Genomic DNA, 24,578 nt, shown 5'->3' on the forward strand with positions numbered 1-24,578 from the left:
TCCGCTCACACCCAGAACCCATTCGTTCCTGGAATCTTAGTTTAGCACCTACCATGTGCCAGGCATAGGGAAAACTAAGATGAAAAAGACCAGTTCCCTGACCTCTAGGAGTTTAGTCAAGGAAAAATACCTATCATATTTCTTGTGCTTCTTATAAAATACAGAACACTTGGATCCAAATAAAATATCTTATTTTATCTTCATAACAACCCTGGGAGGTTATTATCATCATAGTGAAAAAACAATCCACATCTTTGACTGTTTTTTTCCATCATTGCTTAAAATATCACTTTCTTCTCTCTCTCTGGTCAAAGTTGGCATGAAATCAAAAGGTCTCATTAATCCTCCACTCAAATTCATGCTCCTCCATTGTCCTCCAGTGTTTTATTGTATAAGTTGTTTTAAAAAATTAAGCAACTTTTCTCATAACTCTCCTTGTTTTGTCATATTATAAATAAATAAATATTGGGGCTCCCTCCCCATGTTCCCCTAGGTAATCCAATATTTGTTTCTAAAGTACATGTATGGGTCTTTAATTGGACATACAATCCCTAATAGTAAGCCTCTTCAGGGAATGGCCTCTCTCTCTGTGTAAGTCGTTGTACCTTACAGAGCAAATGCTTGATAGAAGTTGGCTAAATTTAACATAATTTACAGAATTAACTTCTTGTGCCTCCATCTTTTATCTATGAATAATTCTTTTCATTTCCCAAATGACCTCAATGTTCCTATTGACTTTTACATTGTCTTCAAAACCTTTTCCCCAACGTGAATTTTCTTACCTTGCTTTATAGCTGAGAGGTGACCCCAGACAATTTGATGTTTTCTGAAGTTAAATAAGGATGGCCTGAATTTCTTCATCTGTATCTATAGTTGAATTACTAAGTAATACAGAACCCAAACTTTGTCCTGTGGTTTCTACCAATCCATTTGATCACTAAACCACTATTTACTGCTGACTGGTTGTGAGCCTATAGGCAGCTGTTTGCAGATGTCCAGCAGTGATTCGAATCCTCTGTCCATATTTGTTTATCAGAATGTTCTGTGGTCTGACACCAAATCCTTACTGAAGATCAAGTAAATTGTTTCATATCTCTCTTCAAGCCTTATTGCTCCATTATGGGAAATTTAGATTGCTATAGTAAAGTTTCTCTTAATTTCTACCCAGTGCTTTGATGGGTAATGTGTGTGAGCGACTCAAATGTAAACTGGTTGCCTTCAGCACTGGCAATGTGCTGGCCAGTCAGATGCCTTCCCAGTCAGCAGCAGCCAATGGTGCTGCACTCATTTCTGCCTATTTTCTAAATCTCTGTTTGTCACCAAGTCGTGCTTGTTTGAGCACATCAAGACCTTCTGAGTAGTCTTATATTACTTATTGCCTTATTTGAACCTCTTTTCCATCCATTATGTGACAGATACTACACGTTACAGCTAGTTGATCAAAGGTGACTTTATTTATTTATTTTTTTGGTGAGGAAGATCAGCCCTGAGCTAACATCCAATGCCAATCCTCCTTTTTTTGCTGAGGGAGATTCGCCCTGGGCTAACATCTGTGCCCATCTTCCTCTACTTTATATGGGACACCGCCACAGCATGGCTTGACAAGCGGTGCGTGGGTGCGCACCCGGGATCCGAACCTGCGAACCCTGGGCCGCTGAAGCGGAGCGCGCACACTTAACCACTGTGCCACCGGGCCGGCCCCCAAAGGTGACTTTTTAAAGACCGAGGGAGGCACAAAACGTGGAAAGCATCTAATATTCAGCCTTATGTTCCTATCCAGCTCTCTTAGTCCATCCAGACTGCTATAACAAAAATACCATAGACTGAGTGTGTTAAACAACAAACATTTATTTCTTAGAATTTTGGAGGCTGGAAGTCTGAGATCAGTGTGCTAGCAGATTCGGCGTCTGGTGAGGGCTCACTTCCTGGCTCGTAGATGGCCATCTTCTCCCTGTGTCCTCATGTGGCAGAAAGGGTGAGAGAGCTCTCTGGGGTCTCTTTTTTAAGGGCACTAATCCCATTCACAAGGGCTCCACCCTCATGACCTAATCACCTCCCAAACGACCCACGTCGTAATACCATCACATTGGGAGTTTGAATTTCCACATATAGATTTTGGGGGGACACAAACATTCAGTCCATACACTTTCCTTCACCATTTCTCAAGAAAATGTATGTAGGTCCATCTAACTTTCTGTCTCTCTGTCTTTTTTGAACAATTACTTGATATTTAGCATATCTGATTTTATTGCTTTAAAAAATCTCATTTTCGTTATGTTCTTTATTCTTTAATTTGCCTTTCAATTTCTGTTTCATTTTAGTTGCCTTAAATGTCTTGCTACCCTTTCTATACACTGATATAGTTAACTCTCAGTTGATTTATGTGAGTGAAAAGAAACACAGACCCAGATAACTCAAAACTAATTTGTTTGACTTTGGATTTAAGATGATTTTGCACCAGATTTGCATTCCCACTTGGGTTTTATTTAAGCTGCTGTTATGATCAGTTTACATTCCTTAAGCATGTACCAGCTGGCTAATGGAATAAGTAGGCAGGCCTGAGGAAGCAGAGCTAGGATGGAAAATTGGCTGTAGTTGATACACACATGGATCAGTGAACATTTTTTTTTTTTTAATTTTTATTTATTTGTTTTTCACCCAAAGCCCCAGTAGATGTTGTATGTCATAGCTGCACATCCTTCTAGTTGCTGTATGTGGGACACCACCTCAGCATGGCCGGAAAAGCCGTGCGTCGTCGGTGCGCGCCCGGGATCCGAACCCAGGCTGCCAGTAGCAGAGCACGCGCACTTAACCACTAAGCCACAGGGCCGGCCCTGGATCAGTGAAAATTGATTGCAGTTTATCCCTGTGCCCAGAAAACTATCTGCTTAATGACCTAGCTTTCTTGGACTTCTTGTTTGCATTGAACTTTATATTCTACTATAATGTATTTGTTTTTCCAGAAACCTTTAAGATGTTTAAAGGATCTAAGTATAAAATTACTGTACCTAGAACTAAATTTATGTCTGAACAATGTTGTTTTTTTTTTTAATTTTTAATTTTATTTTTTTTTTCCCCCAAAGCCCCAGTAGATAGTTGTATGTCATAGCTGCACACCCTTCTAGTTGCTGTATGTGGGATGCGGCCTCAGCATGGCCGGAGAAGCGGTGCGTCGGTGCGCACCCCGAATCGGAACCCGGGCCACCAGCAGCGGAGCGTGCGCATTTAACTGCTAAGCCACGGGCCGGCCCTGTCTGAACAATGTTTTAATTGTTCAAGTTCTCTATGTATGTAGTTCTTCTATATTCTCCTACTGTTTGCTTTTCCTATATTTTAATCGCAGTTTACACTTCTGTTTCATCATCTCATTAAAAACTATCTTCTTTCATGATGTTGATGTTTCATAATCTTTGATAATTTAAGTATTTAGCCTCTGTGATAATATGCATTAGAAACTAGATTTGCTATTTCCTTACCCAAGACAAGAATTCATTAGTGAAAGTTTCAGGAAAAACAATAGAGGCTACAGTAGTGAGGAAAACTACCTTTCTATTTTTTTCCCCTTAATTTTATTTATTTTTTATTTTTTATTTTTTTTTCCCCTTAATTTTAAAGGTGATGTTATTTCAAGAACAGAATACATGGTTGCTAGAAATCGTTGTTTTCTAGCAGGGAGAATTTGGGGTGAGAGGTAGCGAATGTTCCACATTCTTAGGAGAAAATAGTGAACAGTCTTCCTTCATTCCTTCCGCCTCTCCAGTATCAGCCTGTTGCCCAGTTCTCTTTGAATGAGTGCAGAAGCAGTGGCAGCTCTGTTAGGCCTTTTTTTCCCATTTATTTTATTTTTTGCCTTTTAATGATAAAGAGAAAAGGACTTCTCCAGGACTTGCTGTGCAAATGTCTGTGGAGGAAATAGGAAGTATAATAGAAAGATCAGAGGATATGTTGCCTTAAACACATGAGTCCTTTTGTTTTGTTTGTTTTGTTCCTCCTCCTCCTCTCTGATCATTAGCAGTGTTACCTTGGGCAAGTTAATCAGTGTCCCCAAGTCCCACTTTCCTTGTCTGTAAACTGGTCGTGATAACTATCTTGTCATGTTCAGATAGGAGAGTACTTTGTAAGCCATAAAGCTCCATACCAACATTTTTGTTAAACCAGTTACAAATACCTAACTTGTGCACACCCAACTGTAGGAATGGGGCACTGCCTCCCACGCTTGCTGTGGACTGTACCTAAGCCGTCTTTACCCAGGAGAAGACGGCTGACTGAATGCCAGTACCACCCAGTCTGAGCCCCACCTTTTACCATCTTTCATCACTGGTGAATTCGTTTCACTCGAGGCAGTCTTTCTCATACTTATACATTCTTTTCTACTTAGTTGTAGTTGTAAATCAGGAGGTATCCCTAACTGTGGCAGATAAAGTTAATAACAGTGCTGGAGATAGTTTTAAGTGAAATCAAAACTACAGAAGAATCAATGTCATACTTCACAGTTCTTGAAGGGGCCTAGAATATGCCTTCAGGATCTCTGCAAGGTTCTTGACTGGGTATTGTTTGCTGCAGATATACAGCATTTCATGTATATTATGACACAAATTGGCTTTTATAGGCTGGTCCAGAAAGCTAGGCAAATATTTTAACACAGTTTTTATGTGAAAAAGCATTCTAGTTTATTTTTAACTGATACATAGTTTGTTCATAATTGGGGAACTGCCCAAACAAGTTTTTTCCCTGATGATTTATAACTGTTTCTGTTGTCAGGAGAGAGAGCACATGGGTAGATGTAGATCCAAGTATCCACTATCACACTAAGTGATGGGAAGGGGGGCATATTTGGAATATTCTTACCCTTTGATTTTTTTTACTTAACATTTATAAAGGTGAAAAAGGATCTCTGTTTTGGAGCTAGATGGGATAAATTTTTCATGAAATACTGTGTGAGACAAAACCCTCAGATCACATCAGCAGGATGTATTATTATTTTAAAGAGGTAGAAGAGGGATATGTGGTAATCCGATGCACTGAGCTCTTCATGATGCCACGAGGCTGGTCTGTGAAACATAATCTGATTGAGCGAGTCCAGGGGGTAAGGAGGTGCACAAGTTGGTCAGTATGTGTTTTGGTTCTTCGTTGACCCTGTCAGTGGGCCCTCCCAGCGTGGACAGCAAGTGTCAAGCTGCTGAATTCGCTGAAAAGCCATTTTTTTTAAACGATCTCACTATTAATAGGAGTTTATAAAATAATGTATAAGTTATAGAAAAATAGCCAGATATATCTGTTGAAGATTAAGAGGCTGGTGAGATAGTTAGAAAGCATAGCATTAGAAATATGGAGGTGCTTACCAGGAGAAACAGATAAAAAGAGTTGAAATTGTCCTCTTTGGTGGATAGGGAAGGATGATGTAGAAGACTGCTTATTTTATTGTAAGTCTTCAAGTAATATTTGTCCTTTTAAGCTCTGTGCATCCTTTGATAAAATAAAAACCAATGTAAAATAAAATATTCTTATAAATTAACAATGTTAATATCATTTGAGGATCATGTAAATAGTATCTATAGTAGTACTCAAATAGTATAATTAAATGTTTTTATATAGAATCAATATATAATTATCCACTTTCAAAACTTTGTGATTAGATTTATAGTTCTGTCTCTGTACTATATTTGTTAGCAACTTTATGCCTCTCTTTTTCTTAACTTTATTATTTGTATGTCATAAGTAGTATTAAAGTCAGGGATGATTATCTTATTTTACTGCCCATAGCACCTTGCATGGTATCTTATACATGGTAAAGTCTCAGAATATGGTTGATAAATAAGTTTTGTTTTTTTTAATCTCTTTCTAAAAATTACACAAATAATACAGATTCACTCTTGAAAAGATAGAAAATGCAGAGAAGCAAACAAGTAAATAAAAATCACCCTTACCATTTTGATTACATCCCTCCAAATGTTTTCTTATGCAATATATACATGTAAATAAATTTAAAATAAAATTATCCTGTACATACTGTTTTGTATCCAGCTTTAGATACTAAATATGTCATGAATGTCTTTCTGTGCCAAGTATTCATTTGTCTTTATTTTTAATGCTACTTAATCTTCTGCTATGTGGATATGCCATAATTTATTTAACCAGTCCTTTTTTAGTAAACATTTAAGTGTTCTATTCTTTTTCTTTAGTTGTTAATAAATTGTTTAATGAGTAACCTTGTACATATAGTTTTGCTACTTATTTGAATATTTTCTTAGGATAAAGTGGCTTTTTAGATCAACAGATATGTATTATTTTTAAGGCTCTTTATCATATTGCCAAATTGTCCTCCTGAACTCTTATATCAGCGTCAATCTCCGTTAGTAGAGAAAAGAATATCTATTTCTCTACTCCTTCACTAACTGATGAGCAAAACAGGTTTATCATTGTTGAGTTGATTAGTATTTCTTAGAATAATAGTGCATTTGAACATTGTAATATGAATATAGTTTGTCATTTTGTCTTTAATTTTCTTTGAGTGTTTTTCCTCTTCATATAAAGTTTTTCAAAAATTCTTGTGTGTTCAAAAACTATCAACCATTTATTTTATTTTTTTAAAATTTCTCCCCCAATTTTGAAATTTTATTCTTCCAAAGCTGTTCCCTTCCCAAGATCACGTATGTGGAATGAATTGATTTTCAGAATTTAGTGGAATGATTGTCTCTCAAATTTCTTCCTTTTTCCCATCAGGAAAGCAATAGAAGAACTGCTTAAAGAGGCAAAACGTGGGAAAACGAGAGCAGAAACAATGGGACCTATGGGTTGGTAAGTTCTTGAGTAATCTTCCTTAAAACATAAAAAAAAAATAGAAAAATATTCTTAGCACATAGAGTGTAAAGCCATGGATGTAGAGGAAGTCACCCAGAGGCAAGTGGTGGAATAAGAATACCGCTGAGGACTGAAGGCTGTGGAACTCTAATAGCGTGAGGAAATGGTCAGAGGAGCGTGTATGGAGTATACCTGTCGTGGTTTTATCATCCCTGTGGTTTACAAGTCCCCATGAGATGTGTAGATACTACTGTGCCACCTGTGTGAGAGTAATATTATCAGTGCTCATTGTTTAAGAATTGCTGTTTTAATTATAGTCCTTAGTAAATTAAAATTTATTTTAAAAAATCTAATTGTAAGTATTTTGACTATGTGACAATTCAGCCATGTAGAGCTAAAGTTTACCTTGGCAGTTTCTATACAAAATAGAGCTTGTTAAAATTTAATAATATAAACAAAGGAAGAACTTAGCCTTAAGAAGCAAGTCTACTCTTTATTTAAATATTACTTTAGCAATAGCATTCGCATTCAATAAATATGCTGATTTTAGATCTTTTATCTACAATTTAAAATTTACTACCTGGGGCCGGCCCAGTGGCATAGTGGTTAAGTTTGCACCCTCTGCTTCAGCAGCCCAGGGTTCGTCGGTTCGGATCCCGGGCACGAAACTACACACCGCTCATCAAGCCATTCTGTGGCAGCATCCCACATACAAAAAATGGAGGAAGACTGGCACAGATGTTAGCTTAGGGCCAATCTTCCTCACTAAAAAAATTAAATAAAATTCACTACAGTGGAGTACTGTGGGCGATTAAAAAGAGTAAAATGTAAAAATGGGATAAAAGTAGAAGCTAGACTTCTGAATATACCTCATTCTGTCGATTTGACTCTTAAAACCATGTACATGGTTTACATAAAACATGAGACAAAGTTAAGTAAATAGAGAGAAAAGGTAATCCCTAAAAATCAAACAAAATAAAACGAGTAGACCTAAATAAGCCTTTTAATGGATGGCTTAGCCACACATAGAGGAACTCTTTCAACTGATCTGAAATTTGACTGTATTTCCAAAAGACAACAAAGAACTACAAAGAAATCTTAAATTGTTTCCAGTCATCGTATTGTTAGTAATAGTATTGATATTGTTATTCTGAAAATATTATATAGTAGTATAAAGCAAATAAGTAAATATTTATTTGTTATAGATACCAAGATTTTCAGTCCAAAAGACATACAATTATAGAAATCAAAGAAATAAGAACCTATAATCCTAAATTTGAATTGGAAATATCAATATGAAATCGTGCTACATTTTCTCTTTAAGAGAGAGAGGAAGAGAGAAAGGCTTTTTCTAGTTGTGTTCGTGGAAAAATCCTAGAAATGATGACCACCCACTCAGTAGCAGTGAGTACCCGACACCCAGATTTTGTTATATAAATACCATTTGTCACTGAAAGAAGACAGAGATTCTTAGAGAAATAATTGATTGCAGATCCTAGGCAGTACCTGGAGTTAGCCAAACTGTCAATTAGAAGTCACAGTCTCCAGGACTGCCCTTACTTCTTACACCAACTGCCAGTCTAAGGAGTTCCGAAAACTACACTTATCTTCAGTAATTTGCTAGAAGAACTCATACAATCCACAGAAAGCTATTATACTTATGGTTACAGTTTATTACAGGGAAAGGATACAGATTAAAATCAGCCAAAATAAGAGATGCAAAGGGCATAATCTGGGAGGGTTCCAAACTCAAAGCTTCTGTTGTCTTCTCCCTGTGGAGTCAGGACACATTACCCTCCCAGCATCAATGTGTGACAATACACATGGCATATTGCCAACCAGGGAAGCTCACTTGAGCCTAGCTGTTCAAAGTTTTTATTGGAGTTCCATTACTTAGGCATGATTGATTGATTACTTGCTCATGTGATTGATCTCAGTCTCCAGGTTGACCAATACCACATGATCCAAAGCTCCCACCCTAAATCACATGGTTGGTCTTGCTGCATGGCCAGCCCTCCCTCTAAGACTATCAGATGTGGCCAGCCCCACCCTAAGACCCACCCTAAACAAAGACATTTCTATCAGGTATGACGTTGCCTCCCAGAATTGAGATTATCTCCCAGAAGCCGAGGGCAAAGGCCAGACCTCTCTGAGGGCAAGGCCAAACTACATAGGCAGGAAATGTATAAGAGGAGCCAGAAAATCTTGTCATATCATAAAGGGAAGGAGCTCTCAAGACTATTGTCATCATATCAGAAAGACTCAGGAACCAACGTGAAAGGCCTCCCACTAGTCAAAGATGGGATCATTTGATCATCAAAAAGGATAAAACTATAATGATTGAGATATCTAAAATATGTTAAAATCTGTAAGGTCATAATGATCATCACAACAAGAAACTTAGTGGTCCCTTTTAGATGATGCTAGGGAACCAAACCATTATTCATAAAACTGGTAAATAATGAAGAATCATTAAGCATTTATCCTGTTCCCTGTACAAATTATACCTCAAGGTTACAAAATAATTGATGAAAGAAAACTTCCTTATAGAATTGCAACTATTAAATGTAGAAAGAATATAGAGTTAAGATCATCATTTGAATTCTTGACAACTCAATAATAAGGCAAACAATATAATTTAAAAATGGACCAGGCCAGCCCCGTGGCTTAGCGGTTATGTGCGCGTGCTCCGCTACTGGCAGCCCGGGTTCGGATCCCAGTCGCGCACTGACGCACCACTTCTCCGGCCATGCTGAGGCCGCGTCCCACATACAGCAACTAGAAGGATGTGCAGCTATGACATAACAACTATCTACTGGGGCTTTGGGGGGAAAACAAAAAAAGGAGGAGGATTGGCAATAGATGTTAGCTCATGGCCAGTCTTCCTCAGCAAAAAGAGGAGGATTAGCATGGATGTTAGCTCAGGGGTGATCTTCCTCACAAAAGAAAAAAAAAAAATTAAAAATGGACCAAACATTTGAATAAATACTTCACCAAAAATGATATAGGATTGGCCAGTAAGCATATGCAAAGATGCTGAAATCATTAGTTATTAGGAAAATGCAAATTACAACTATAGTTAGTTACCACTACGCATGCACTAGGATGGCTAAAATAAAAGATTGACAGTACCAAATAAGGATGAGGATGTAGAACAACTACAGTGCTCATGCATTGTTGGTGGAAATGTAAATTCATACAGCCACTTTGAAAAACAGTTGACAGTTTCTTATAAATATACACTCACCATGCAGAATTCTTCTTCTAACCAATGACCAGAGAACTGAAAACTTAAGCCCCCACAAAAAACTGTACAATAACATTCATAGCAGGTTTATTCATGATAGCTCAAAACTGGAAACAACCTAAGTGTCCATCAACTGACGACTGGATAAACAAATTGTGGTTCCCTCCATACATTCAATACTACTCAATAATAAAAGGGAACAAAACTACTGATACACACTGCATGGATGAATCTGAAAAGCATTATGCTAAGTGAAAGAAGCCACACACAAAACATTACACAGTGTAAGATTCCATTTATGTGACATTCTAGAAAAGCCAAAACTGTAGGAACAGAAAGCAGATAATTTGTTGCCAAGAGGTGGGGGTGGAATGAAGAAATTTACTGCAAAACTTTTTTGGGTGATGGAAACATTCTGTATCTTGATTTTTGTGGTAATTACATGACTTCATACATATGTCAAAACTCAACACTATTTACTTAACAGGATAAATTTTATTCTGTATAAATTATACCTCAGTAAACCTGATCTAAAAAAAAAAAGAATGTCATCATTTTACAATTCCTAATGATAGGTTGGATCTAGGTAAAGATCATCAATAGTAGCTAAATCTATCAGATGAAAAGAAGTTGATGGGGAACTTGCTGATGATGGGTCAGGCTGACAACGCATGAATTCATTGATCAATCTTTACAACACAAAAAGATGCAATAGGAGGAACACCACTTATAAAGCATCCTTGTCAAAAAATCACCCCGAATCTGATCAAGTTTCCAGTTAGAACTGCTAGCTTGCAGGAAATACAGAGGGCAGTGGAATATGTTAAATGACACTCTAAGGATAAAATCACAAAAATCTAAAATGTGGGGAATTCTACAGGGCAAACAACCTAGTTTTTTTAACAAACGAATTACAAGGAGAAAAGAGGGGGAGTACCCTATGAATTAATAGATTTGAGACATGTCAAATAAAATGTGTACCATGTTAGGATCCTTATCCAAACTAACAATTGGGGGTATTTGGTGATATTAAGGAATTAATGTTGATTTTTTTTTAGATGTGATAATGGTATTGCTGTTATTTTACTTTTAAAAGCTATTATCTTTTAGAAATTCATTCTGATATATTTATGGATGAAATGATATAGTAAAATGAAATAATCCGGTGTGAGTCAATCTGTATGTAACATATATAATCATCTTAGATTCAATAAAATACCTACCTCCTGGAAGGGGGGTTGTAAAAATTTGGTGAGATAATATTTATGAAAACCCTCAGCATGGCTCCTGGCACAGAGCAGTCAGCTAGTAAACGTTAGTTAAATCTGCTCTTATCTTCTTTCCAGCCCTCCTCTGTCCTTTACAGAAATAAGCTGCCTCTACTAATGGGAATCAGATTAGTACAAACTTTGTTAGGAGCAGGCTGCTTTGTTTTTGGTGTAAGGCAGGACCTTGGTCAGGTTGACAATAGTCATTGGTCCAATCTAATACCGTATGTGAAAGAATCAGCATAGAGCTAAAACATGAATTCAAATGACTTGACAAATGAATAAGAAAATATCAGTCAAGGTTCTTGTGATGTGAGGAGTGTTCAAGGGGATCAGTTGTTTCTAGGCAGCTCTCCGGATGGAAGTCATTTGTCCTGACCACCTTAGTGCCACTTATTGGCTTAGTAGAACTTTCTGACAGTACAAGAACTAGTTTATCTATGTCAGCTCTGTTTCCCCCCAGGAGAGTTACCATTTGCACAAGCCCTTTTGAGATTTGTGGGAGTACTGATGTACTCTTTGATATCCTACTGGTTAGGTTGGCAGTTCCACAAAGTTATCGAGAACCCAGGTTTCTTCCACCTCCCAACCAGAGGGTATGATTCTTTTCCACGTGGTCTAATATAGTAGCAGCCATTAAATCCATATTTCACTTAGCAGAAAGGAAGAAGATAAAGAGCCAGGCGTGTCCCCTCCCTTTAAGGACACTTCCCAGAAGTTGTGTACATCTTTGTTACCTGAAATCCACTGACCAGAATTTAGTTTGATGTCTACACCTAGCTACAAGGTCAGGAATTTAGTCTATTTTTTCCCCAGACAGTCATGTGCCAGATAAATATCTGGGGTTCTTTTACTATAGAAGAAAGGAAGAACGGATATTGAGGGACAACTAGCAGCCTCTTCCCATGAAGGAGGGAAAAACATGTTGAAAAGGGAGCAAAAGATGGCAGGCAAAGTAAGACTTTCCAGATTTATAAGAGGTGGATCCTGGGAGAACAGGGTGTGATAGTTACACTTTCCCATTAGTCTACAGGACAAGAAATCCTGCTGACATGGTTATTTTTTCCAATTGTTTTATAACAACGATCCTCAAACTTTTTGGTTTTAGGATTCTTTACACTCTTTTAAAAATTATTTAGGACACCAAAGAATTTTTTTATATGGGTTATATCTATCAATATTTACTGTATTAGAAATTAAAATTGAGCAATTTTTACAGTATGTATTAATTCATTTTAAAATAACAATAATAAACAAAAAACCAAAAATAATAAAATGTTAAGATAAATAATTTTTTGTGTGTGTGTGTGGAGGAAGATTAGCCTTGAGCTAAAATCTGCTGCTAGTCTTCCTCATTTTTTTTTCTCTTGAGGAAGGTTAGCCCTGAGCTAACATCCATGCCAGTCTTCCTCCACTTTATATGTGGGTCACTGCCACAGCGTGACTGACAAGTGGTGTACCTCCACGCCTGGGATCCAAACCCGTGAACCAGGGCCACCAAAGTGGAATGTGCCGAACTTAACCACTACTCCATGGGACCGGCCCCCAAGATAAATAATTTTTTTAATAAAAATAACTATATTTGCAAAAACATATGTTGAGTAGAGTGGCATTGTTTAATATTTTTGGAAACCTCTTTAACATCTGACTTATAAAAGACACCTAGAATTTCATATCTGCTTCTGCAGTCAATCTGTTGTAATATGTTATTTTGGTTGAAGTATATGAAGAAAATCGGACTTCACACAAATATGTATTTGGAAAAGATAGAAGTATTTCAGTAGCTTTTTCATAGAATTGTGGTATTCTCTGCAAGTAACTTCAAAACTTTGCAAGTAACCTCAACGAGTAGTATTTTCATAACATTCTTTTTAATAATGTGCATTTTTCACATTCTATTACAATAAAATCCCTTGGTCTACCTTGCACTTTGACTGGATTTTCGACTCATGCATTATTTTGTAACGTCATGCATTGGTCAGCTGGAAAATATTGGTTCACTGAGTTATGAAGATCTTCCACATGTTGACTCATTTCATTATATAATATTATAAAAACACGTTTGTAAATATCACCACTAATCTCATCAGAAAAGTCTTTTAATTGTTGGGAACCTGTCAAGTACCCAGTTTTCCAAAAATCTAATTATCTTTCAGGGGAGAACTCCAGTTTTATCACTGGCAGTAAATACTACTGTGAGTTATTTTCCTTGAAGTGACAGGCTCACTCACATCTGAATAACCAGCTAGTTCACCTTGTAACTCAGTCGCACAAGTACTTTTCCTTGAGGAAGGTTTTGGTCTCGCACACCCAACAGGTATGGGTTATGAAAGGAGGTCTGGTCCAAGGGCAACCATGACTTGCTTCTGCTCCCTTGTGCTGGGACAAAGAACATCTTCCCCATCGTGCTCATCCTGGGGGAACACCTGGTTTTCAATCTGTTTAAATAAATGCATGTGTGTGTGTGTAAGTAAAAACTTTTAACCACTAACCCAGTTGTTCCCAAACTTAATAGCACATTTGAATCATCTGGGGAGCTTCCAGATGTCTGTGTCCCACCATCAAAGATTATTGATTTGGGGTATGACCTGAGCTTTGGAGTTTTAAAAAGATACCCAGGTGATTCTAAAGTGCATACAAATTTGAACACCACTATGCTAATCCCTATTTATTAAAAAGCACGATACCAATGTGCTCTGCAGAATTCAGAGTGTTCTCACACGTCTTCCAGGGGCAGACAGCTCCACTGCACTCAGGCAGCCAGGTGTCCAGCACGGGAGTCCCAAGACCCATCCCTGTCAAGTGGACCTCCTTGGACAGATCTAAAAGGAGTACACAATCTAGTGCTTACTAGTGGGCCATGGTCTGTTTTTCTAAGTATCTAGAAAATCTTTATATTTGCTTTAAAATTTAAAATAGAACCAGAGTGAGGGATATTGTTTTTTCCTCTTAGATATTTCATAAAAAGATCTTAGTGAAGTAGTTCAGCTGTTGCCAGAAAGAGATTGCTGAACTAAAGAAAATACAAGTGGGATGCCATTTTTTATTTTATAAAGAAAGAGACCATTTGGTGCTATATACTTCCTTGGATGTGTTTTAGCGAAAGAATCTGTTTAGAAGCTATTCTTGACAAAGACCTCAGAGAAGCTGAAATATTGGCCCATATGACTTCCTTTTAGTCAATATAAAGGAATTTATAAGGACAAATTTCAGAAATTTGCCCAGTTTCGTTGTCTACAAAGCTGTTTTTATTCTGGTCACATTCACTTCAGCTTATCTATAGCCGAATATAATTTTTGAGTCTAGTGCCTGTGGGGGAACCTCAGCTTTATACTTGGAAAGGTGTGTATTTTGGTAAAAAAAGTCTCAAAGACTGAATTTGACAGAAAATGATTCTTTGTTTTATTAACCCAGTTGTTTTAATGGGAATGACATTTTTGGGTGCTTTTCTGTTTTGGCTTGGGGTCAATCTGGTGATAAGGGGGAACATCACCTACATTGTTCTTCCATTTTATATAATTAGCTTTTGATTATTGGAAAGCAAATAATTTCTTCAGCCTTTATCCAGGCATGTGTTTTTTAATTCATTTGAATATTTACTGAACACCAGTAGGTATATTAAGAGGCCAGGCACAGGTAGCAGTAAAGATGACTCGCTGTCCTTGCCTTAAAGTTGTTAATCCACTGGTGGATACGTACAAGTGAGCAGGTGAGCAAAATGCAGCGTGCTAGAACCAGTGGGGAGGGAAGGAAGGGCTCTCATTTCTGAGTGACTCAGGGATGAGGCTCTTGGCAGTATTTCAGGGCCACAGAGATCCAAAGCCTTTATAGTTTAAGAACATGGGGCCCAAAGAGGTTTCCTAAGGCCCCAGCTAGCTAATTGCTGATGGGACTAGAACTTTGCTTTCTTGTCTCTAGCTTAATACTCATTGTATTGTAGACTACCTCTCTTCTGTGGATTATTGTCTCTTAGCACACAGAAACGGCAGTGCTTCCTGCCCCTGCTTCCCACATTCCTTTCATATTCAGTTATGAAAGTGAATCAGAGAGCCCTGAATGTGGTACCATTAGATCATATAGCTATATGAATGATTTGTGCTGTTAAGGGAGCAGGAGGCCAAGGGTTATAGCCTTGTCATCTATCCTAGTACACCACTATTCACATATTGAATTGAATATCTATTGGTTGAGTATCTATTCACATACCTGCTTCTGAACTTCATCTTCCCATACCTTCTGTTCCTCTTGGTAGTCTCCTAAAGAGCAGAAATACACAGACAGATAGCTTGGTATTTATCTTTGCTGAAGGACCTAGCATAATGCCTTACATATGAAAGATTCTCAGATTTTTAAAAATAAATAAATATTATAAATATATATGTACATATATGTCAACTATTTTTCATTGCTTTTAGGTATTAGTGTTGGAAACAGAGTGCATTGAAAACCTACAGTAGGCCTCAGGACTGTTGTATGCAGAGTAATTAACAGTTTAGTAATGGGGAATATAACCCCATAAAAGAATTTCTCAAGTGGCCACACTCTGGGGCTTTTGATTGCCAGATTATAAACTATAGCACCGTGAGTGGTTATAGTAGTTGTGGCACCCTTATACAACAAAATGAGTTGTAATCAGCTGCAGCACCAAGATTAAAAATATTACCCTTGTTTCATGGAGTGTTGGGAGTGTAGTTATGCTTCTTTCTACGGGTGTTATTTTAGACTTACATTCATGATAGTGCAAAGATATGTACAGAATGGAAGATGAATGCTGTTTGCTGGTGTGGGACTGGGCTTGGCTGTAGAATAAAGAAATGAATTGGAATGTATTGCATGGAACCTTGCTTCCATGATCCCAAGGCCTCTATTTCCCTAACCATAAAAATAAGAGCCATAATTTCCCACTGCCTATTGTGCTTCACAAATATCAAAGTCAAGTGTGTTCGGGAAGTTCTTTGCCCTTGTCCTTGTCTGTGTCAGTGACTCTCCTGGGCTTGTGAGTGGCCAGCTGTTCTTAGCCAACTTGACACTACATACGGATCTGCTTCTTGGTGCCTGTCCTGGATGAAGAAGCCTCGACTGACAGGCTTTTCCCCTGCGATCTTTCCCTAACTGCTCTGGTAATTGGCTGTCTGGATATACTGCAGTGTGTCTGTCTGTCTTCTGTTCCTCTGCCCATCTGGGATGGTGCTGGAAGGGTGGACGCTGGTGTCAGGCTCCATGTCCTACTAGCTTGGGATATTAGATAAGTTGCTTTTCCCCTTTTGTCCATCTGTAAAATGGGTGATGGTTGGAGAAATGAAATGAGGTAACATTGGTACTATAATGGCAAATGGTGATTGCTTCATAAATGTTAATCAACATCACTGTTATTATTCTTATTGGCTAGTGATCATGTGTCACTATTTAATGGGTCATATTCACAAAACTATTTTAGAGATCAAAAGTGGCAGGTCTACATCTGTAGGATGCTAGATATTACTACCTCCATCCTTCAGCACTAGAGAGACAAAAGTATTAAAATAAGCAAAGAAAAAAACCCCTTACATTCATCTTCCCTTTCTGTTTTCTAGGTTTATTTTAAAGTTTACTGTTTTTCCTAAGTCAAGTATGATAACTACAGGGAGAAAGTGCTTTATTTTTGCAAATTATGTTATACAGTGTGCCTACTCAAAAAAAAAGATGAAAAGCTTATAATACTAGCCTCGATCTGTCTTAGCCTCTCTAGTGGCAGAGTCTCTAGAAATCTGCCTGTCCTGTAGCACGCAGAAACCTTCATCACAGCTTCCGGGCTGAAAACTTGGAAAGTGAGAGGAATCACTTCACTTTTAAGGTTTAACATAGAAAGAATGCTGGATCTTGAGTCTGATGGTGCTGTTGTGGCTACTTTCTAAAGCAGTTTTAACCAGTCTCATTACATTTAGAGTTTTATATCCATTTATATTGTTAGCACCTTAAATCTGTTAGCACCTCTTCCCACATGAGCTAGTATAACTTTCTAAAACCAAAAATAAATATAACTAGCCAGGGTGAGAAAGTCGACATTGTGTGGGTTAGAGTATAGACAGGAAAGTGGTGCCCTGTGCTGTGGCCTCCTTGGTCCCCCACCCCAGCACATCTTTGGGCACAGCCAGTGCCATAGACAGTGCAGACAAATCGAGCGGTCATGGCCTGTGCCCTTACTGCAGGGCTCTGCGTTTTACCTCAATGCTGATGGGAAAAAGGCTTTAGAATGGTTAAGTATCTAATCCTAGCTTATCATGTCATCTCAAATACAGAAAAAAATGACACTAAGAAAGAGCTGAGAAACAAGAAGACAGAGATCAATGAAATGAAGTAATTTCCTAATGTGATCAGTGAGAAGAGAATAATTTTCTAAGGGATTAACATACAGAACATGAGCAGAGAATCTTAAAACTGAGAGGGACCTTAGAGATGACCTCCTTACTTCAACCTTTAGTTTTATATTGAGGACCATCTATGAACAGAGTTTACAGAACATTAGGAAATGCAAACAATAAGCTCAGAGGTAACACCTAGTAGCCCATTGACCCTGGTATCAATGGAGAATTGAGATATCCTGGAAAGTGAAACTTTCAGATACAGAAGTCTAACCATTTTAAGTACCAAAACTTCTTAATTTTAATCATTTTTATAAAAATTTCTATAAAATGTCTCTAACTTTTTCTTGATGGCTCAGGTTTTTCTCTTTTTTTAATATATTTTTTTTCATTGAGAAACATAATGTATTCTACTCTATTCCTGATTAGCTTCTTATCCCAGGTGATTTGAGACTTTGGGGTGTTATCTTGTTGCTGTCGTGGAAAAATCCCTGGTATGTTAACTTCTTTGAGTGCTATATATATTCTTTTTCATGAAGAGAGAGTGAATAATAATAATATTGATCCACAAGCCCTTGTTTAAAACCCTTGGATCCAGATTAGTTTCTAAATTTAGATATTTTCACATTCTAGAAAGGTGCATATATGGTGTGCACTACCAATACCACAGTAGTACTTGTTCAGCACATTGTCATTTCTTCAGAAAAACCTATGAATGCTTATCCTAAGTGGGATACAGACTAGGATAAATAGCCCAATGTCAGCTTAGGTCGGATTCTGCTGCCAAATGAGTTCATAAAAAGAACTTGATTTTCAAAGGTTTTTAAATTTTGGAATTGTGGATAAAAAATGATAAACCCATAGGTAACATTTATTGAAGATTTACTATATGCTAGGCACTGTGCTAAGTGCTTAATGCATTATCTCATTAAATCCTCACAGTAGCCTTATAAGGTAAATACTTCTATTACTCCCATTTACAAATGGGGAAACCTGATGCACAGAGGAGTCAAGTAACTTGCCCATGTCACACAGTTAATTAAGAAGTAGAGATGGGATATGCGCCAAAGCTAACATTTACTAAGTACTTGTTATATATCAGGTATTCTAAGCACTTCACATGTTCTCAGTTGATCTGCATGCAGCCCTTTAAGATAGTCACTATTATCATCCCCATTAACAGGTAAGAGGCAACAGGGAAATTATATAACGTGCCTAATGTTCAGTCTGATAGATGGTATGATTTCAGAGCACGTGTGCTCAGCCAGGGTACCATGTTGTATGAGTTCGTAGCCATAAAACAACTGGCTGTGAGATTCAGCAAAATTAATTACCACATTATAGGCCAGAGCAGCTCTTTCCCAATGGATTTCCTCAAACGTCAGCATTGATGTTACTCTCCTTAGACTTTGATACATTCAGTACTGATTTTATAATTTCTTTATACAGAATCATTTACTACGTGTACTTTCACATCTGCTTGCAACTACCCCCCATCTCACTGCCCTGCTTTATTTATTTATTAATAGAGTATGAATGAGCACTTGCCATCATTTCTAAAATGTTTCCTGGCATGTTTAGGAAAAGTCACTTTCAAAGCCCCGCCACGTCCCACCTCAAGTAAACCAAGTTCTCTCCAAGCCATCCTTGACTTTTCACCTTGAATAGAATCCTAGGCACAACAAACATTAAAAATTGCCTCTTTGATGTTAAAAAGAGATGTAAAGGCCAGTTTTCTTGTGGACTTTATTATAGAAAACCATCTCATTCTCTGAATAGCTCTTTTGGTCACTATGTTGAGTCAGTGGGTTACACTAGGTGCTAGAAGCTGGGAAACGTCTCCTCTGACACAGCCCTCACCCTCTCAGCGTGAACTCTGCAGTTCTCTAGCAGAAGAAGACCTTTGTTGTCTTGGGTAAGTTCGTATGGAAGATAGCAAAATGCAATGGAATTCACTGGGAGTTACCAAAGGTTTTGTTTTAAGATCCTGGATTATTTTCCCATCTGGCAATAATCACCTTCCTCATTTTTTTAATCCAGAGAACTGACCAGTTTCACCAGCACTGAGATGACCCACTCCGTTGAAAATACCCCTGAATTCTTCTGTATCTGGCTGTTTTCACCAACTGTTCCTAGCCTTCCATATCCAAGAGATATATGTGATCCATTTACTCATAAAAATGATTTTCCTCCTACAGTAAGCACTGGGCCAAGTTGGCAAAGAAGAGCACTCTCAGCTTTTTCCATTCTGCATTAGAGGGTCATTTTTTCCTGCAGGCTAGCAGTGTTGTACTGTTTTGTGACACACTGGTGTCTAGTACTCTTCTGAATCTTTGCTGAGTTTGCAACTGCAGTGGTTCAAGTTTCTTCACCAGATCAGTGCCTGAATTCAGTGACACCCTATAAAGGCACTGGAATAAGACGGCCTGCCCTCTCATCACATGCCTTCCTCATTGCACAGAGCGTCCTAATGCTCGTGTACCTCCAGGAGGAATAAATGGCTTTGCCTTGGGACTACTGAGGTAACATGATGCTGGTATACTTTTTCTAGCAGCTTAGTGAAGCCCTATAGGGCTCCAGGGAGCTAAATAGTCTTGCATCTCCCAGTACTTGCAGAACTGTTTTTCCTTAGCTCTTTTTTATTGCTTTCTTCTTTGTTCCTCATCTCATTCACTGTGGCTTCTAAACTACAGTGCTAAAAAAGCAAACAAAAAACTCCAGTGCCATCACCACCTCTAACTGTTCCCACTGCTTCTCCTGCACTCCATTGTCCTTTTCTCTCTACATTTCTTTTCTTCCTGTTCTAGTTCATTCCCCGGTCACTTTTCCTGGCCAAGCATTAATCACGCACAGCACATTGGGTGTCTACACCACCTTTGATTCTTCTCAGATATTCTCTCTGTCCATGCAGGCTCAAGAGCTGATTATTTGCAGCAAGAGACATTTTCTTTCATTTTTTTCTCCTCTTACTTCCAGATTCAATGCCATTCTGGTTGCCTGAGGTGATCTGACCTCCATGTAAGTGACACTAGGCTGATGACTGCTTATATTTCAGTTCTACAGTACTAGACTACAAAACCACCACAGTGGAGTGCTGGTGGGTTCATTTTGAAGTATTCTGTGGGATTCTCTTTGAAGCAAAATTGGATATAAAGATGGAGATTATAGAATCCTACATTCATTTTTCTTTAATACCAGCCACTCTCAATAACATGATTTTGGGAATCAGTAAAATAGCCCATCATATGGCAGATGGCTCAAGGCTGAGAAACATGTAGGTTTTCACTTGTGTGGGGTTTTCTTTTCCAAAATGAAAGATTTACTACATCTGGAAAATAAAACAAATACTGTAATATAACTCAGCATGTTAATTAACAATTTAATTAGTTAGATCCTCCCTCCTGGATGAACTTGAATCATAAAACTACTTAAATATACACTGCACAGACATTCACCCAGAGGGTGGATGTGTGTGTGTCACCCGACAGAGCACAGACTAGAGTCCTGAAACAGAAAGTATAAGGGTTTTTTTAAAGGTAAAAGGTGATTATTGCATTTCTATGGATTTTTTTAGACAGTTTTTATTTCTGGAGTAGATCATTTAGCTCCAGTATTCAAGATACAGCAGGATGTACTTTTTTTGTTCCTCAGAGAGGGACTTAAATTTTTACTCTTTAGTAATTAAAAGCAAGCCACAATAGGGCCGGCCCCGTGGCTTAGTGGTTAAGTACGTGCGCTCTGCTGCTGGCGGCCCAGGTTCGGATCCTGGGCGCGCACCAACACACCGCTTCTCTGGCCATGCTGAGGCCGCGTCCCACATACAGCAACTAGAAGAATGTGCAGCTATGACATACAACTATCTACTGGGGCTTTGGGGGGAATAAATAAATAAAATCAAAAAAAAAAAAAAAGCAAGCCACAATAAAGTGAACTCAAAATGCACAATATAGTCAAATCAGACGTTTTGTTTAAGGAGAAATTGTTAAATGATTCTGTTAATTTGCGTTGTGGTCAATACCTGTACAGATATTACAGTAAGAAAGTCCTGATAAAGAGGAAAGGGTTCAGTATTCAGATAAGGTCCTGCCAGCCGTCTCAGGAGTTCTCAGTGTCTTGATTCTTCCCCCTTGTACTCCAAGTTTACACTAGGTGGCATGCAAGGAAAGCTGAACAGATGCAGAAACTTGATCCTATGGAAACAGAATTCTTTGGCACTAGGCAACGATCAGTGATCAGTGGGCTCAGCTTTGCAGTCAGTATTTGATTTGTGATTGTTTTCTCTCCTCCCCCAGGATGAAGTGTCCTCTTGCTGGTACAAATAAAAGATTTCTAATTAACACAATTAAGAACACACTGCCCTCCCATAAAGAGCAAGACCATGAACAAAAAGAGGGCAGTGAGGAACCTGCGAAAAGCCAGAACCAGAAGGAAGAAAACCGGAAGAAGCACAGAAGCCACCCTTACAAACACAGCTTCCCAGCTCGAGGCACGGCCAGTCGTTCGCCGCCGAGGAAGCGGAGCCGCCAGGAGAAGTACGAGAAGCGGTCAAACAAGCGATGAGGCAGGATGGAGACTAAGCACGACTGTCCTGCGCAACGAGGTGTTACATCTGGGGCTGGGGGGTGTGCGGAGAAGGTTATTGAGGACGACCTGGAGCTGACAGAGCAAAACCTGAGAGTGATTTTTATAGTAGGTCTTTTGTTGTGATAAGCGGAAATGAACTAGAGACTCTTCAAGGAAATGAGTACAAAGGGACTTGCTCTGAAGATGTCTTGGCAAGTTTAAGCTACTTTGGCAGTATAGTATACATATGTATTGTTTGTATTCTATTTTGTTTGGAAGTTGGTTTCAAAATAAATCTAGAACTTAAAAGTTTTCAGAGATTGTTAAAACTAGTTCCGTTGTTTTTGATGTGCTGCAATTGTGGTCATTTCTCAAAAAATAAAATATTTGTAAATCCCATACTTTATATTTTTGAGTGACAAAGTTAAAATTTGGAAATCATCTGGTCAGTAGCCATATTTATGAAAAGTTGCAGCCTTCCAAGGGCTAGAAATTTACCTGGAAACTCTGATAGCTCTGCATTTGTCTTTAGGTGGACAATGTAGGAAATTCTCAAAATGGCTTTGAATTTAGTGCTCCGTATCAATAACTAGAGGTTAAAAAATTGGCTCTGTTGTTTCCTTGTGCATTCTCAAACTCATTCCTGAGATAGAACAATTTTTCTATATTTAATTTTTTTGAATATGTAAGTTTTAAGTGGTACTTTAAAAAGAACCCTCAAAAGTTAAAATTAACAATTATTTCAATGCTATGTCTTATTTAGTTAAAGACCTATGATACCACTCTTAGTATAGTTGTTTCAGAAATCTTGACTTTAAATATAAAAATGTGTTTACAAGCCTTTTTTTGTTTTTTCAATATTGGTGTGAATCTGTTTTAACATACAGTCACAAACCTTTCAAACCTGTATTCTTTTCATGCTCAGGAGAATGTCACCAAGCACCCCCTTCCCCAGTCCACAAAAGGAAGAAGAAAAATCTGTCTCTCTGCCCCCCGGCCCCCAACACCCCCCCCAACCCCCACAGTTTTCCGAAGTGTCTGAGCTTATGCCTGGCTGCTCCCAGATAATCGCTCTGCTGCAGTCTGCTCCCTGCTTCCTGGCAGCCAAGAAAAGCCCTTTCTAAAAGCTAGAAAGGAGCATATCCAAAAAGTTAGCTTTTGGGGTGTTTATAGAGAAACCAGAGTAGACTGTATATCGCTCGCCACACCAAGCTGCTCTGCCACACCCTCAGTCTGCTCGCAGCTAAAGGCTCCAGAGTGGCAAACCCGAGGCCTCCTCACTTGATCCAGCCCTTCCCCCACCCGAGACCCCAGGGCCTCATCCTATCACTAGGTAACAACATGCGTTCCTTTCAAACACAAAAGGAATACTTTGGTTCATATGACTTTATACAAATCTAGTTATGCATTAGCCTGTTTTATTTGTGCTACATTTGAAATGTTTGGTATTCAAATATTTGTTAGAAATAGCATAGAGTTGTGGAGGTTTTTTAAAATTCTTGTTATAATTAAGTAAAATAAAGTTGAGTTAAACCATTTGTCTATGTGCTCCATATTTAGAGCAAACTGGCAAGTTCACTATTCTTTAAAAGGGGATGATTAGGGGCCAGCCCGGTGGCGCAGCGGTTACAGGCGCGGCGTCTGCTGCAGCAGCCCGGGGTTTGCAGGTTCGGATCCCGGGTGCACACCGACGCACCACTTGTCAAGCCATGCTGTGGCGGCGTCCCATATAAAGTAGAGGAAAATGGGCACAGATGCTAGCACAGGGCCAATCTTCCTCAGCAAAAAGAGGAGGATTGCCATTGGATGTTAGCTCAGGGCTGATCTTCCTCACAGAAAAAAAAAAAAAAAGGATGATTATAATGAGCTTATTGTTAGACTCAAAAGTAAAGGAAGCTCTCACAAAAAATAAAAGGGAGGGAGCTCTGTAGCCTAATCATACTTGCCTTTCTTATATAATTGTGTTAAAGAATGAGTGTTCTACAAAATTATTTTCCCTTTGAAAACCACAGTTCCACTTCTGAAAATTTTATTAGAATCTTTAAAACTTTCATCAAGAGCAGTCATGGTTTCCTCTATAGAAATGTCAAGAGCAAACTATCCGTTCTTATTCCACGTCTACACGGTAGATGTTAGGGAGGGACTGGTCCTAAGATACGGTACACACCAGCCAGCTCCCTCCTACTGCTGTGGTTGACATACCAAGGCTGGAGCTGTCTTCAGGGTTACTCTCTGCTCTCCAATATAACTATATGTAGAGGTCACAGAGCCCAGGCTAGAAGTTAGAAAGTCGACGCTTAGTCCTGCCTCTGCTATTGGCTTGCTGCAGGGCCGTACCTGGGTCACTTTTCTGGACTG

At 38.5% G+C, this 24,578-nt stretch overlaps 1 protein-coding gene across 3 annotated transcripts in view; it reads left to right on the forward strand.

The window, feature by feature from the left end:
• The window catches only part of LOC131410099 (protein POLR1D), a 45,484-nt gene extending 21,726 nt beyond the window's left edge, over positions 1 to 23,758 (forward strand). For all 3 annotated transcript variants that reach the window (XM_058547921.1, XM_058547923.1, XM_058547922.1), the window contains exons 2-3: positions 6,724 to 6,798; positions 21,950 to 23,758. In XM_058547921.1, coding sequence (XP_058403904.1) covers positions 6,724 to 6,798; positions 21,950 to 22,217 — 343 coding nt within the window. In that variant the 3' untranslated portion in view covers positions 22,218 to 23,758. The remainder of the gene's footprint in view (positions 1 to 6,723; positions 6,799 to 21,949) is intronic.
• The last annotated feature ends 820 nt before the right edge of the window (positions 23,759 to 24,578 follow it).

This window comes from Diceros bicornis, chromosome 9 (assembly GCF_020826845.1).
Source record: "Diceros bicornis minor isolate mBicDic1 chromosome 9, mDicBic1.mat.cur, whole genome shotgun sequence".
NCBI lineage: Eukaryota > Metazoa > Chordata > Mammalia > Perissodactyla > Rhinocerotidae > Diceros > Diceros bicornis.